The sequence below is a fragment of the Hyperolius riggenbachi genome, chromosome 9, assembly GCF_040937935.1.
Source record: "Hyperolius riggenbachi isolate aHypRig1 chromosome 9, aHypRig1.pri, whole genome shotgun sequence".
Lineage (NCBI taxonomy): Eukaryota > Metazoa > Chordata > Amphibia > Anura > Hyperoliidae > Hyperolius > Hyperolius riggenbachi.
The window spans coordinates 261,123,369-261,137,858 of NC_090654.1; the positions used below are offsets into that span (position 1 = coordinate 261,123,369).

At 47.4% G+C, this 14,490-nt stretch overlaps 1 protein-coding gene across 2 annotated transcripts in view; it reads left to right on the forward strand.

The window, feature by feature from the left end:
• Nucleotides 1-1,178: 1,178 nt before the first annotated feature.
• The window catches only part of SIX4 (SIX homeobox 4), a 64,121-nt gene continuing 50,809 nt past the window's right edge, over nucleotides 1,179-14,490 (forward strand). For both annotated transcript variants that reach the window (XM_068254425.1, XM_068254426.1), the window contains exon 1: nucleotides 1,179-2,054. In XM_068254425.1, coding sequence (XP_068110526.1) covers nucleotides 1,372-2,054 — 683 coding nt within the window. In that variant the 5' untranslated portion in view covers nucleotides 1,179-1,371. The remainder of the gene's footprint in view (nucleotides 2,055-14,490) is intronic.

Below are 14,490 nucleotides of genomic sequence, written 5' to 3' on the forward strand. Positions count from 1 at the left end.
AGAGAATCGGGGAGTGGCTGCGCGGTCACAGGATGTCTGTGGGGGAACATTAGAAGCCCCTGGTAAGTTCAGCTCATTTTCCCCCGACCCCCCTACAGTTTCCCTTTAAATAACTTTACTTGGTTCAGGTTTGCTTTTTATTTTTTGGGTTTATTTGAGCCTTAAAATATCCAAAATAAATTGTAATAAGTACCATAACTAGGTGATTTTCTTTATTTATAACATCCCAGAGTTCTCCTTCATTTACCAGTACATCATGTGTTCATTTTAAATAATTTTACTTAGTTCAGGTTCACTTTTTTAATTTTTGATTTCTTAGAGCTTTAAAATATCCAAAATAAATTGTAATAAGTACCATAATTAGGTGATTTTCCAGGGCGTAACAATAGACCCTGCAAGGGATGCAGCTGCAGAGGGCCCTGCGTGGGGGGAGAAGTTTCTTTTCCCTGTCCTGATAGGCTGACAACTAAGGACACGTAGAGGAAAAAAAAAACTTTCTGGTCTCCGCACAATTGTTCTAATGACTGCATCTGCTCAGCCACTGCTGATAAGGAATCATACAAAGTTTTGCAGACAAATATTTTTAGACAGTCCCTATTCAGTGTCCAGCAGTGTCTTGTGTACAGCGCTGTTCTACCCCCAGCCTTTCTATCCCTCCCCAAGTGCGGTGTACTGTAGCGATGCTTGAGGAGTCTGGGCATGGAGAGAAAAAGCTTTCTATTCTCTGCACAAATGGGGGCGAATCCAAAGTTTCGCAGGGAGGGAGGGGGGGAAGCTAGTGATTTCTAGATATACGCCCCTGGTGATTTTCTTTATTTATGACATCCCAGAGTTCTCCTTTAGTAATCATTGCTCTATATACCTTCAGCCTCACTTCAGACAACTTTTGTTTTGCATGCAGAAGTCAGGGAACAGCCGGCCACTTGCCTTTGTATCCCAATCCCCAGACTTCTCATCACTCTTTCTATCAGAAAACAGGAAGCTGTAAAGTTTCCAGCCAGTGAGCCCCGTGTCAGGCCTGCAGAGCCCAGAGAGCTCCGGCCAGGTAGAGGTGTCTGTGCAGAGGGGGGGAGGTGGGGGAGCTCTAGCTGAGTGACGGTTCCTAAGACAACGGCCGGTCTTACATTCCAAAGGCCCCGCCCACCCCCCTGTCCCCCAATGGTGCTCGCAGCTCCGGGCCGGGACGTTCCTCGCAGAGTTTGCAGGAGTGGATAGCAGTCACATTGCGATCCAGGGGGGAGCGGAGGAGGAAAAAGAAGAAAAAAAAAAAAGCAGCAGCAGCAGCTACCTAATGATCGCTGCGCTGCCGATGGAAACCTGATCACCCGGGAGAGGGGGGACTTTTTTTTTTTAAGCAGAAGGGGGGTAAAGATGTCTTCCCCTTCCAGCGGGACGGCGAGCGCGGTGGAGATCAAGCAGGAGGATGCGCTGGAGGTGGCGGCGTTCTCCATGGAGCAGCCCGGGACGGAGGAAGGGGTGAAGAGCGAGCTGGCAGCCCCGTACACTCTGGCGTTCGCCCCGGAGCATGTCGCGTGTGTGTGCGAGGCGCTGCAGCAAGGGGGGGACCTGGACAGGCTGGCCCGCTTCCTGTGGTCGCTGCCCCAGAGCGAGCTGCTACGTGGCAACGAGAGTATCCTGAAAGCCCGGGCGCGGGTGGCCTTCCACCAGGGCCGCTACCAGGAGCTCTTCTCCGTGCTGGAGAGCCACAGCTTCGAGGCGACCAGCCACGCCGCGCTGCAGGAGCTCTGGTACAAGGCGCGCTACAGCGAGGCGGAGAAGGCCCGCGGGAGACCCCTGGGGGCGGTGGACAAGTACCGGCTGCGGAGGAAGTTCCCGCTGCCCAGGACCATCTGGGACGGGGAGGAGACCGTCTACTGCTTCAAGGAGAAATCTCGCAACGCGCTCAAGGAGCTCTACAAGCACAACCGCTACCCGTCCCCGGCCGCCAAGCGCAACCTGGCCAAGATCACCGGCCTGTCCCTCACCCAGGTCAGCAACTGGTTCAAGAACCGGCGGCAGCGGGACCGCAACCCGTCCGAGGCGCAGTCCAAGAGGTGAGCACCGTCCGCTTCTCTACCTTCCCCTATTGTGCTGCTGCTGCAATATGGCGCTTCCCCGCTGCTAACAAAACTTTCCTGCACTTCTCTGCAAACTTTCCTCTGGGAGATTCTCTCTCTCTGCTGCCTGCATAGGTGATCATGCTTCTCTCTCTCTCTGCTGCCTGCATAGGTGATCAGGCTTCTCTCTGTGCTGCCTGCATAGATGATCAGGCTTCCCTCTATGCTGCCTGCATAGGTGATCAGGCTTCCCTCTGTGCTGCCTGCATAGGTGATCAGGCTTCCCTCTGTGCTGCCTGCGTAGGTGATCAGGCTTCTCTCTGTGCTGCCTGCATAGATGATCAGGCTTCCCTCTGTGCTGCCTGCATAGATGATCAGGCTTCCCTCTGTGCTGTCTGCATAGGTGATCAGGCTTCTCTCTGTGCTGCCTGCGTAGGGGATCATGCTTCTCTCTCTCTCTGCTGCCTGCGTAGGGGATCATGCTTCTCTCTCTCTGCTACCTGCGTAGGGGATCATGCTTCTCTCTCTCTGCTGCCTGCGTAGGGGATCATGCTTCTCTCTCTCTGCTGCCTGCGTAGGGGATCATGCTTCTCTCTCTCTGCTGCCTGCGTAGGGGATCATGCTTCTTTCTCTCTCTGCTGCCTGCGTAGGGGATCATGCTTCTTTCTCTCTCTGCTGCCTGCGTAGGGGATCATGCTTCTTTCTCTCTCTGCTGCCTGCGTAGGGGATCATGCTTCTCTCTCTCTCTCTGCTGCCTGCGTAGGGGATCATGCTTCTCTCTCTCTGCTGCCTGCGTAGGGGATCATGCTTCTCTCTCTCTCTGCTGCCTGCGTAGGGGATCATGCTTCTCTCTCTCTCTGCTGCCTGCGTAGGGGATCATGCTTCTCTCTCTCTGCTGCCTGCGTAGGGGATCATGCTTCTCTCTTTCTGCTGCCTGCGTAGGGGGATCATGCTTCTCTCTTTCTGCTGCCTGCGTAGGGGATCATGCTTCTCTCTCTCTCTCTGCTGCCTGCGTAGGGGATCATGCTTCTCTCTCTGCTGCCTGCGTAGGGGATCATGCTTCTCTCTCTGCTGCCTGCGTAGGGGATCATGCTTCTCTCTCTCTGCTGCCTGCGTAGGGGATCATGCTTCTCTCTCTCTGCTGCCTGTGTAGGGGATCATGCTTCTCTCTCTCTGCTGCCTGCGTAGGGGATCATGCTTCTCTCTCTCTGCTGCCTGCGTAGGGGATCATGTTTCTCTCTCTCTGCTGCCTGCGTAGGGGATCATGCTTCTCTCTCTCTGCTGCCTGCGTAGGGGATCATGCTTCTCTTCTCTCTGCTGCCTGCGTAGGGGATCATGCTTCTCTCTGCTGCCTGCGTAGGGGATCATGCTTCTCTTCTCTCTGCTGCCTGCATAGGGGATCATGCTTCTCTTCTCTCTGCTGCCTGCGTAGGGGATCATGCTTCCCTCTCTCTGCTGCCTGCGTAGGGGATCATGCTTCTCTTCTCTCTGCTGCCTGCGTAGGGGATCATGCTTCTCTCTGCTGCCTGCGTAGGGGATCATGCTTCTCTCTGCTGCCTGCGTAGGGGATCATGCTTCCTTCTCTCTGCTGCCTGCGTAGGGGATCATGCTTCCTTCTCTCTGCTGCCTGCGTAGGGGATCATGCTTCTCTCTCTCTGCTGCCTGCGTAGGGGATCATGCTTCTCTCTCTCTGCTGCCTGCGTAGGGGATCATGCTTCTCTCTCTCTGCTGCCTGCGTAGGGGATCATGCTTCTCTCTCTCTGCTGCCTGCGTAGGGGATCATGCTTCTCTCTCTCTCTGTGCTGCCTGCATAGGTGATCAGGCCTCTCTCCTCTCTGTGCTGCCTGCATAGGTGATCAGGCCTCTCTCCTCTCTGTGCTGCCTGCATAGGTGATCAGGCCTCTCTCCTCTCTGTGCTGCCTGCATAGGTGATCAGGCTTCTCTCTCTGCTGCTTGCATAGGTGATCAGGCTTCTCTCTCTGCTGCTTTCTCTCTCTCTCTGTGCTGCCTGCATAGGTGATCATGCTTCTCTCTCTCTCTCTGTGCTGCCTGCATAGGTGATCATGCTTCTCTCTCTCTCTCTCTCTGTACTGCCTGCATAGGTGATTAGGCATCTGGGAGAGAAAGCCTTGCCAACCAGTCATCAAGGAGGACTGGAGAGTGTAACTATAAGCTGATTGACCAGGGTGGAAATTGTAATATGTGAGTGTATAGTGGAATGTCTACTGATGATTGGTCAGTAGTGTGGAAGTTGTAATTTGTAGGTCTGTCTGAGTGTGTAGCAGAATGTCTACTGATGATTGGTCGGTTGTCTGGAAATTATTTGGAGGTCTATGTGTAGCATAACGTCTACTGATTGTTGGGCGATATTGTTGAAATTGTAATTTGGACAATTGTCATTGTGTAGCGGAATGTCTACTGATGATTGCTCAGTCGGGGTGGAATTGTACTTTGTAGGTCTGTGAGTGTGTAGCGGAATGTCAACAGATAGTTGTTAGTGATTTTTCCACCTACTGAGGGTTATTTTATGATCAGATATGTCATACCAGTTCAATATTGTGTTTGATTGTGTAATTCTTATAGCGTCTAATCGCTTTGCGCACTTGATCTCAGATTTAAAAGTAAAGAAATTGAAGCAGTTGAACCACTTGTATTTGATATAGTACGACACGATATTCCAATCATAATGATCACACTTTCGATTGATTATTTTTTTGAAAGCTGATTGACTTGTTGTCATGTTGTAGCTGTATTAGTAACTAGTCAGTGGTATCGTCTGACGTGGTCTATGAGGAGGATGGATTTGACTCCCCAAATAATCATTAGTGATCATGTTGGGTGATAGGCCTCTCTGCAATCTCTGACAATCATGTGTGCTAAGGTTGGCCCAACCTATTGAGGCGAGTATGACGACACGTTTTCTTGCTGCTGACAGGTATAAAGCAATTGGCTGTAAAAATCCAACCCATTTAGTTGCTATGCTCCTGAGTTATGTCAAACTTAGCCAAGGGGGGATGCCAGTAATGACGTCAGGCCATTCCTTGATTGCTCAGAACGGTTTCGGTGGCCAAATCTATATGAGCCCCCTTAACGTTCTAGTAATTGAGGAATCCTGGCATTGGGCTGATAGCAGATCAGTCTCATGTCTGTGGTAAACACAGCACGACCAGCTCAGTGTTTTGATGTCTTGTGTACCCTTAGTTCATGCTAGGTGAGTCTCATCAGGCGATAGGACACACTGGTAATCCTTGTCTAATCCCTTTCACGTATTGATGAGCCAGTGTTGGTGGTGAAACGCCATATTCCCCCGGTATAGACGGAAACGCTTGACCAGGCCAGGCGTTTGTGCTCATGCGACTGCCAGCATGCTGAATAGCTCATGGATGGTCAGTCCCTGCCTTGCTCTCTGAACTGTACAGTATTTGGCTTTTCTGAATACCAGGCGTGGTGCAACCGATTGTAATTTGACAGTGTCAATGATTTACTAAAATTGAATGCAGCCGAAAGCATGGTACATCAGGCTGCTGTGTTGTGAAATTTGATTCTAAACGCATTCATCTCATGTTTCATTGAAACACTAGATGACACCGACTGCCTGTGTGCCAGGAGGCCGTGATCGCCTTGCTCATTTGCATTGCCCATTTCAGCTTCGCAGTCATCCAGATCACTTTAGAATTTTCTTTATTTTTTTAATTTAAAGCCGTTATCAGTTATGGCTGCATGACTGTCCTCTCTGTACGTTGCTCGTCTACCCTTCGGGTAATCCACAAGGAACTGGCGTTGAGGAATATGTCACATCTGCTGGCAAGGGGAGAGGGTGGCAGTGTCTGCTGTTTAGGTAGAGCAGCCAGTGGGGGTTGGAGTGCTCTGAGAGCCCCTAGGATTGCAGAGAAAAGTGTTAGAACAGATGTGAGTTTGTTCCCTGGGCTGCCACTCTTGCAGGATTGCTTGTTTTCATATAGAGCTGGAATCCACTTTTTTTTTTTTTCCAAGAATGACTTTAACACCTTCCCCCTCATCTTGTGCATTTTAACCCTTTACTGTCCCCCTGCGATGACTTGAATGATGAGAAACAAATTCTTTAAAGAGTAGCCTGAAAATATTTTCTGCCTACTGTCTGGGTTGAGGGCATGCACACATATTTTTAGCTTCTGTACCACGGTCTGTGTACAGAGCAAATCCAATCACAACAGGTCAATGGCTTTTGAAGTAACCAATAAAATGTCATTGTTTTAATGATTTAAAGGACCACTATCTCCAATAATTGTAAAAGTTTAAATAAAATGTAAACCTATGCAAATTAGAAGTGTGTTTCTTTCAGAGTAAAATGAGCTGTAAAGGACTTTTCTCCTATGCTGCTATTATTTACAATAGTTAGTAGAATTCTGATGGAACTGACCAGTTTTTGACTAATCCAACTCACGTGGGATTCTCTGTATTTAATTTATTTACATAAGCACTCCCTGGGAAGGATCTTTACAAAGTTACAGGCCACCCACCTACTATTCTGGCAGTTAAACTGAGCACCTGCCACTCCCTAAGTGCATTAGAAAATAAAACCCTGAGAATCCGACATGAAGAGATGGGCTACTACAAAACCTGTCACTTCTGTCAGATTTCTACTACCTATTGTAAGTGACAGCAACATAGGAGAACTGTTATTTATAGCACATTTCACTCTTGGAGATATTGTTTTCATGTATTTTAAATTTTGCAATTTTTTTGTGGAAGTGGTCCTTAATGAAGTTAACATGCAATAATGAAAAACGACCAGAAATGACTGTAGAATTGTTCATTTTGAGGAAATCTGTCAAAAAGGAAATTGAAGAGGCGGATAGCAAATCACAGCCGCTAGTCACATTGTTAGCTGGCAGTTGATTACCACAGGGGGGCAGTTACTGACATTACTGTAAACACTGCGGAAGATTTCAGTGCTATATAGGTATAAATACTTAATGTCAATATTAATTACAGTATCGTTTAGCAGCTTTGATTGGCTAGCCGCTGCTTCCGTTTCCTGAATGAGGGTAGTTTCCATGTATGGGAGGTTCTTCATCTTCCAGAAGTGGAGGTAACCAGTAGTTCCTTCTAACGCTCCCATAGATGTCAGGGGAAGGTTTGTTTGGAGCAAAAAAATAATGGTCTCCTAATCCAATTACACAGGAAACTGAAATATGGATAGGCTAAGCAGATTCAAGCAAAAATGTGACTGACAAGCTATCAGTTACTTGATTGGCAGTTCCAGAATTGGCTTAGGTCATCCAAATTTCCATCTCTACAAATTTTCAGTTTCTGTGTGTGCAGAATTTGCATGCTACGTAACAGGTTTATCACCACTCCATAGGATGAAGTGTTAAAGGACAACTGAGGTGACTATGGGATATGTGATAAACATGTGTATGTACAGTGCCTAGCACACAAAATAACTATGCTGTGTTCCTTTTTTCTTTCTCTGCCTGAAAGAGTTAAACATCAGGTATGCAAGTGACAGTTTCTGGCTGGGTCAGACTATAGCATATAGGTCCGTACACACGCCGGACTGCAGGAAACGACGGGTCTGTCGTCGCCTCCCGCTGGGCGGGTTTTCAGCAGACAGTCCGGCGTGTGTACAGTCTGTCGGCGGACTGATACGGCTGTTTCTGAGCGATCCGCCGGGCGGATCGCTCAGAAACAGCCGTATCAGTCTGCAGACAGACTGTACACACGCCGGACTGTCGCTGGAACGCCCACCCAGCGGGAGGCGACGACAGACCCGTCGGTTGCCTGCAGTCCGGCATGTGTACGGACCTTAACCCTCACTAATAAGTAATTACATCCATAAGACACTTTTCTGTCAGTAAATGGCTTCTGAGAGAGGAAAAGAGATGAAAAGGATCAATAATTTATAGATTTGAGCTCTGGCATACGTCAATTGAGCAGAGACAATGAAACGGTGAAAACTTATAAACTAGATTTAAATATAAAATAAAAACTGTGGGATATCTAAAAAAAAAAAAAAAAAAAAAAAATCATTTGGAGGAGGGGGATCGATACAATTGTCTTTCTCATCAGTTTATTTTCACTTGGATGTCCTTTAAGGTGGCCATTCGTCAGGCGATCAACCATTTGATTCGATTAATATAACAGTTTTTGCACGAAAATCAGTGTCACCAAGAGCATGCCTGACTGACATTTTGGGCCAAAATTGCTTCTTCCTACTGAGCGCACCCTAGTGGCCGTAGCTATGGTGCTTTGAGCCTGCTAGAAGGAAAGTGCGATGTAAATGTTCTGTGTCTTTGCTTTGAATCCGTTCACACGTGTCCGGGTTATTTTGTTGCCTCAGCAATGCACAAACCCAACCTGTAGGATTTGTTTGGAAAGCTTGTATGATAGAAGAGCAGCCATTGCCACAGACCTCCCGAGTGGTACAGCGTGTTCATTCTATAACTGTATGCCAATAATCTGTTCATGTGTGAACCAAACCTTACACAGTCCTTAGCATGGCCAGGATGATGCACAGTAGCTCATTATTAAATACATGCTCTGTAGTAAGTACAACAAATAGGTCCAATGCTGTGTTTTCTGACACCAACCTATGACTTGTGGAGCTGCTGAGGGAGCAGGTCAGGTAATGCCTCTCCCCCTCTCTCAGTTCTCTAGATTTACCTTCAGCTGAGGGATGAGCCTGAACTGGCTCTTCCTCCCCTCACCCCACTGGAATGTCCAAACAGAGGGAGTAGAGCCTCAAGGCTGGGACAGGTAATCAAGGGCACTCCCAGTGAGATAATCCAATTAGTGACTTCTGCAGAGAGGCACATGAGCCTGGCAACCAGCAATTGGGGTCTGCAGGCTGTTGGGCTACTAATCTTATGCAGATGGTGGGGGAGTGCAGGTGTACAAAAGGCTATAGACATGCAGGAGAGAGAAAGTACCAAGGTTACGCCCGTACTTGGAAACAAAGCAGTCATCTGAATAAAGGTCTCTACATGGACAATTCATGTCGCCCGCAAGGCTCGGGACTCAAGTTTGCGTCGGCCGAGAACCATCTAGCTTGCTCAGAAGATGTATGGGCAGTTTGACCAAGTAACAGATCTCTCTCTGATCGTAGAGAGATCTGTTGCTCATACCCCCTTTGGACTGTTATTATTTTATATGGAGGGTCTCAGAATAGGCGTACACACGCTAGAAAAATGTTGCTGCTTTTTTTCACTGCTAGGAAAGATCTACCTACTTCCTGTCGGAACAGGAAGTGATTGAAGTTTTCCCAGGAGAGGATTCAAGACAGCATCATACCTGAAGAGATTCTTACCCCTTCTCGCCAGGGCTGTTGGCGCATAAGTTCTTTGACACCAACTCATTATTATTTTTTTCATACATCCGACTCTAGCTCGCGTATTTAAAGTAAAACTTAAAGGGACACTGTAGGGGCGCCAGGGGAAAATGAGTTGAAGTTACCCGGGGCTTCTAATGGTCCCCCACAGACATCCTGTGCCCGTGCAGCCACTCCCCAATGCTCCGGCCCCGCCTCTGGTTCACCTCTGGAATTTCAGACTTTAAAGTCTGAAAACCACTGCGCCAGCGTTGCCATGTCCTCACTCACGCTGATGGCACCAGGAGCGTACTGCACGGGCCCAGTTATGGTCTGAGCCTGCGCCATGTGCTCCTGGTGACATCAGGGGAAGCGACGACGCGGCAACGCAGGCGCAGTGGTTTTCAGACTTTAAAGTCTGAAATTCCAGAAGTGAACCGGAGGCGGGGCCGGAGCATCGGTGAGTGGCTGCAGGGGCACAGGATGCCTGCGGGGGACCATTAGAAGCCCTGGGTAACTTAAACTCATTCCCCCCCCCCCCCCCCCCTTGTGAGTGACAAGAATTATAATTCTTGTGAGTGACAAGAATTATCTGTACAGCGCTGCGATGTCGGCGCTATATAAATACTAAATAATAATTTATACATTGCAGCAGCAACGGAGAGGGTTTCATCGCTCATTCCAAAATCTACCTCCGCACACCCGACCAACCAACTTCGGTGCGACATCTTGCAGCATGCACAATCGACAATGCGACCAATTTCCACCCCGAAATTGGTCGCTTTGCCGCAAGCGTTCAGTACGTTGCGGTAAATGCTCCCATTCAAGTAAATGGGAGCGTTTACACCGAGCTTTTGCGCGCGTTTACACGAACGCGGCGTTCGGGTCCCGATTTTCGTTGGCGTTCGAGCTGCCCCTGGAAGCGACATGTAGCTTCCAGGAGGCGGTCAACCGCGACGGCTAATGCCCCCCTAGGGGAAGAAAAACGCAACTGCATCGGAACGCGACGCGAAGGCTACTGAAAGCCTGACCGCGCAGCTCCCGCAACGCCACGCAGACGTCCGTCTGAACCAGCCCTAAGATGATGCAGGAAATCTTACTGAATTAAACTTTTTTTTTTTCTTCAGACACTATCTGAATTGGGTTTGTGGCCAATAGAAAATGTCCTCGCGTTGGATGTGTACTACATTCTCAGTGGTTTTACAACAGATCTGCAGGGACTGTACATATAGAATGCAATAAGGCCTGTTTTTCCAATATGTCAGGAGCCAGCCTCACGGCAAGCCTGCAGAGACACTTCCTGGTGGGGGGTTCAACCGAAATCGAGAGGGGGAGCAACCTTGTTCAAGTTAACACAAGGCTGTCGTCCCCTCAACAACACTGCAAGACTCAGCCAGCACCAGCAGTCGTCCTCAACGATACTGGCTACACAGTTTGCTGGCGTTTTACAGATTTTGTGTCAGCTGCAGGCCTTATGCCAACGTATATATCTCTCTCTCTTTCTCTCTCTCTCTCTCTCTCTCGCTCTCGCTCTCGCTCTCGCTCTCTCGCTCTCGCTCTCTCTCGCTCTCTCTCGCTCTCTCTCGCTCTCTCTCGCTCTCTCTCGCTCTCTCTCGCTCTCTCTCGCTCTCTCTCGCTCTCTCTCGCTCTCTCTCGCTCTCTCTCTCTCTCTCTCTCTCTCTCCACTTCCTGTCAGCACAGGCAGTGGACAGGTGGTCTTCCTATAATTGCAACTTACGTTGAGGTGTACAGATTCTTCACACATTGACACAATGGTTGATATACTGTTAGCAATTTAGCTTGATCACCAATAATCTACCTCACTTGTGCAATACAGCCCACACATAGATTGTTCCACTGGGCTCATATTTATTTCACAGCTAAAAGAAATAGCCATACATGTAGCCATACGACTGATCCATGACTAACTATTTGTTTCTAATGTGGCACTTCTGGAGACTAGATCACAGCATAGCACTATACCCTACACTGAAATTAGATGCATGTTGACACCAGAAAATGTATGCTTGTTGATATCTATAATAATCATGTGTATATAGAACATATTGTACATATGCAATTGTACCACAATTAGTATTCTGATGATTGCTACGTATCTCTGTCATTCTTCCAGTGTATTGCTCCTGTCCCTATTGCCTGAAGAAGCGGGTTCTAGCCTGCGAAACGCGTTGCGACTCTTGTACCGGGAGTAATTGAATAAATTGTTATATGTTTTGAAATTTGACAGCTCTTGTCCGTTTATGGTTGGTCGGTCCACCACCTCAACCACAACAATTTTAAACCTTTTAGTTCTTTTTATCCTACCGGCGCCTCTGTACACCTCAACGTATCCTGAAGTCCACCCTTGGTGGAAGGGTGTTTTACCCTACTGTTTCCTTCTATCCACGGAGAGCGACGTTTTAACCCTGAGTGGGGACAGGCTTGTTCTCCCCACCTGCCTGAACAGTGGTTGCTTTTGGAGGCAACCCTGGTTTGTGAGTATATTACTTACAGTTCATAACACATCCCACCTTTTTAAAGAACATATTACACTATATTGGGCTCTCGGTCTTCCTTTCCATATAATTGCAACTTGCTCTTGTGGCCAGGAAGCTGAACTGCCCGACAAATGGGCAATAAATGGAAAATAAGCCTAACCTCCATACCTTTTTAATTGTTGCTGTGTCTAACACTTCTAGAAGTTTTACGTTTTTACCTGTGTATAAATGATTGAAGTTCTCATAGATGGGGCTACTAGCGTCATAGTGAAATCGCCCCCGGGAGGCTTGGGGGCAGTATACAGCACCTGCACAAGTCCCGCAGCGTTTAATTACTATTCCCCCTCCAGGTCCACATGGATGTTGGGGAATGGTGTAAATCGGCTTGTAGCTATTTGATGGAGGCCGACTTATAGTGTTTTAAGAGTAACTTCAGCTCCGGCTTGGGGATTGGGTTAGAATTGCTTCAGAATTTTTACTCTGAACACTAGGAATCCAGCGCAGGAGATTTGGGCGCAGCCGGCGCCACCATACACCGTAATAGGAATCCAGCTATAGCGGCGCACTAAGAGTAACTTCGTGCTGAAGTTACTCACTGTGCGCTGCTATAGCGTAATTCCTATTACGGCATATGGTGGCGCTGGCTGCGGCCAAATCTCCTGCGCTGGATTCCTAGTGTTCTGAGTAAAAATTCTGAGGCGATGCTAACCCAATCCCACACTATCCAAAACTCCAGTATAAATTATTATATAGTATTTTATATATAATATATATATATTTTTTGTCCCTCAGAGGGGCTCACAATCTAATCCCTACCATAGTCCTATGTCTATGTATGTATCGTGTAGTGTATGTATTGTACTCTGGGGCCAATTTAGGGGAAGCCAATAAACTTATCTGTATGTTTTCGGGATGTGGGAGGCAACTTGAGTGCCCAGAGGAAACCCACTCGGGAGAGAACATACAAACTTTGCGCAGATATTGCCCTGCCTGGGATTCGAACCAGGGACCCGGCCCTCCAGTGCCCGGGACTGGTGCGGGATGCAGTGCGTTGGCATGGCTGGCAACAAGGGAGGGGAGAAAAAACCTTCAGTTCATAAATCAATTACTTTTACAAAGTATAAAACGGGCACTTGTTTTATACTTTTTCACATACCGTGTATATATAGTGTTTTTTGTTTTGCTGGCGTAAATGGCATTTTTGAATGACCAGAAAAAGTTTTAAAACGTGCACGGTGGCGTAGTGGTTTGTGCTTTCACCTTGCAGCACTGGGTTTCCGGTTCGAATACCAACCAGGGCACTATCTGCATGGGGCTTGTATGTTCTCCCCTTGTCTGCGTGGGTTTCCTCCAGGCACTCTGGTTTGCTCCCACATCCCCAAAACCTACAGATAAGTAAATTGGCCCTAGACTACGATACATACACTACACTTTTCATACAGAAGACTGTGGTAGGGATTAGATTGTGAGCTCCTCTGAGGAACAGTTAAGTGACAAGACCATATACTCTGTACAGCGCTACGGAAGATGTCAGCGCTATATAAATAATAATAAAAAAAATCTGTTCTAACCTATCCAGGGAGGCAAGATATACATAAATCCTTGAGAAACTGTCTCTTTTGTTTAGCGGAGTATACAATTGGCAGTTCCATTCACGTTTTGTGGTCGGTACCTCAAGAAATGTCACAGCTTTGATGTGTTGCCAGATTGGTTTATTTTATTCAGAAGAGCAGTGTCTATATTTGGATCACTGTCGCCACATGACTCCCCTCTCCTGATAGTGAGTGTAAACTCCCAGCACACTGCAAGTCTTTCATCTTTTCCTCTAGTAATTGACCTGATTTATTCTGTGTTTGGGTGCAAGGTACAGGGCTGCATTGCATGCGGTAGGGGGTTGGTCTGCTGTCTTCTAGCGAGCTGACATGCCTTATCTCTACAGCTTTCTGACTGGTTTGGCCTGCCAGGTGGAGGTGACCTGTTGTTCGTTCTGCAGAAGGCTCAGCCCTTCCCTACTCTTATACATTTTCTCTTTTAGGCACCACCCACATTCAGAACTTCATATAGAGAACCTGCCTACAGGCATTTTCTTCTTGGGAGGTTGAAAGTAAGGACTGTATGTAGTGTTTCCTATACATTGTTGTCTGCCCATAGTACAGGCATCTGCAGAGCGACCTAGTGAATGCTTATTGTATAAAGGATTATATACCACAACTATCTTTATGAAGCAGTCAACCTTTTAGAATATTATAAGGGCAATTTAAAGGAAATACAAGGTAGATAAACAATTGCATCTATCCTCCTCATCTTAAAGGACCACTGTCGGGAAAGTCTTAATATTTATAATATATGTAAACACATACAAATAAAAAGTATGTTTCTTCCAGAGTAAAATGAGCCATAGATTACGTTTCACCTTTGTTGCTGTCACTTCCAGTAAGTATTAGAAATCGGACAGTCAGAGCTACAGGTTTTGGTCTAGTCCATCTCTTAATGGGGGATTCTCAGCATGGTCTTTATTCTGTATAAAGACACTTCCTGAAAAAGATGTATACAAAGATGCTGGCCAGCCTCCCTGCTCGCTGCACACTTTTTTTATTTTTTGGGTAGTTGGATGGAGCAACTGCCATTCACAAATATGCTATTGAAA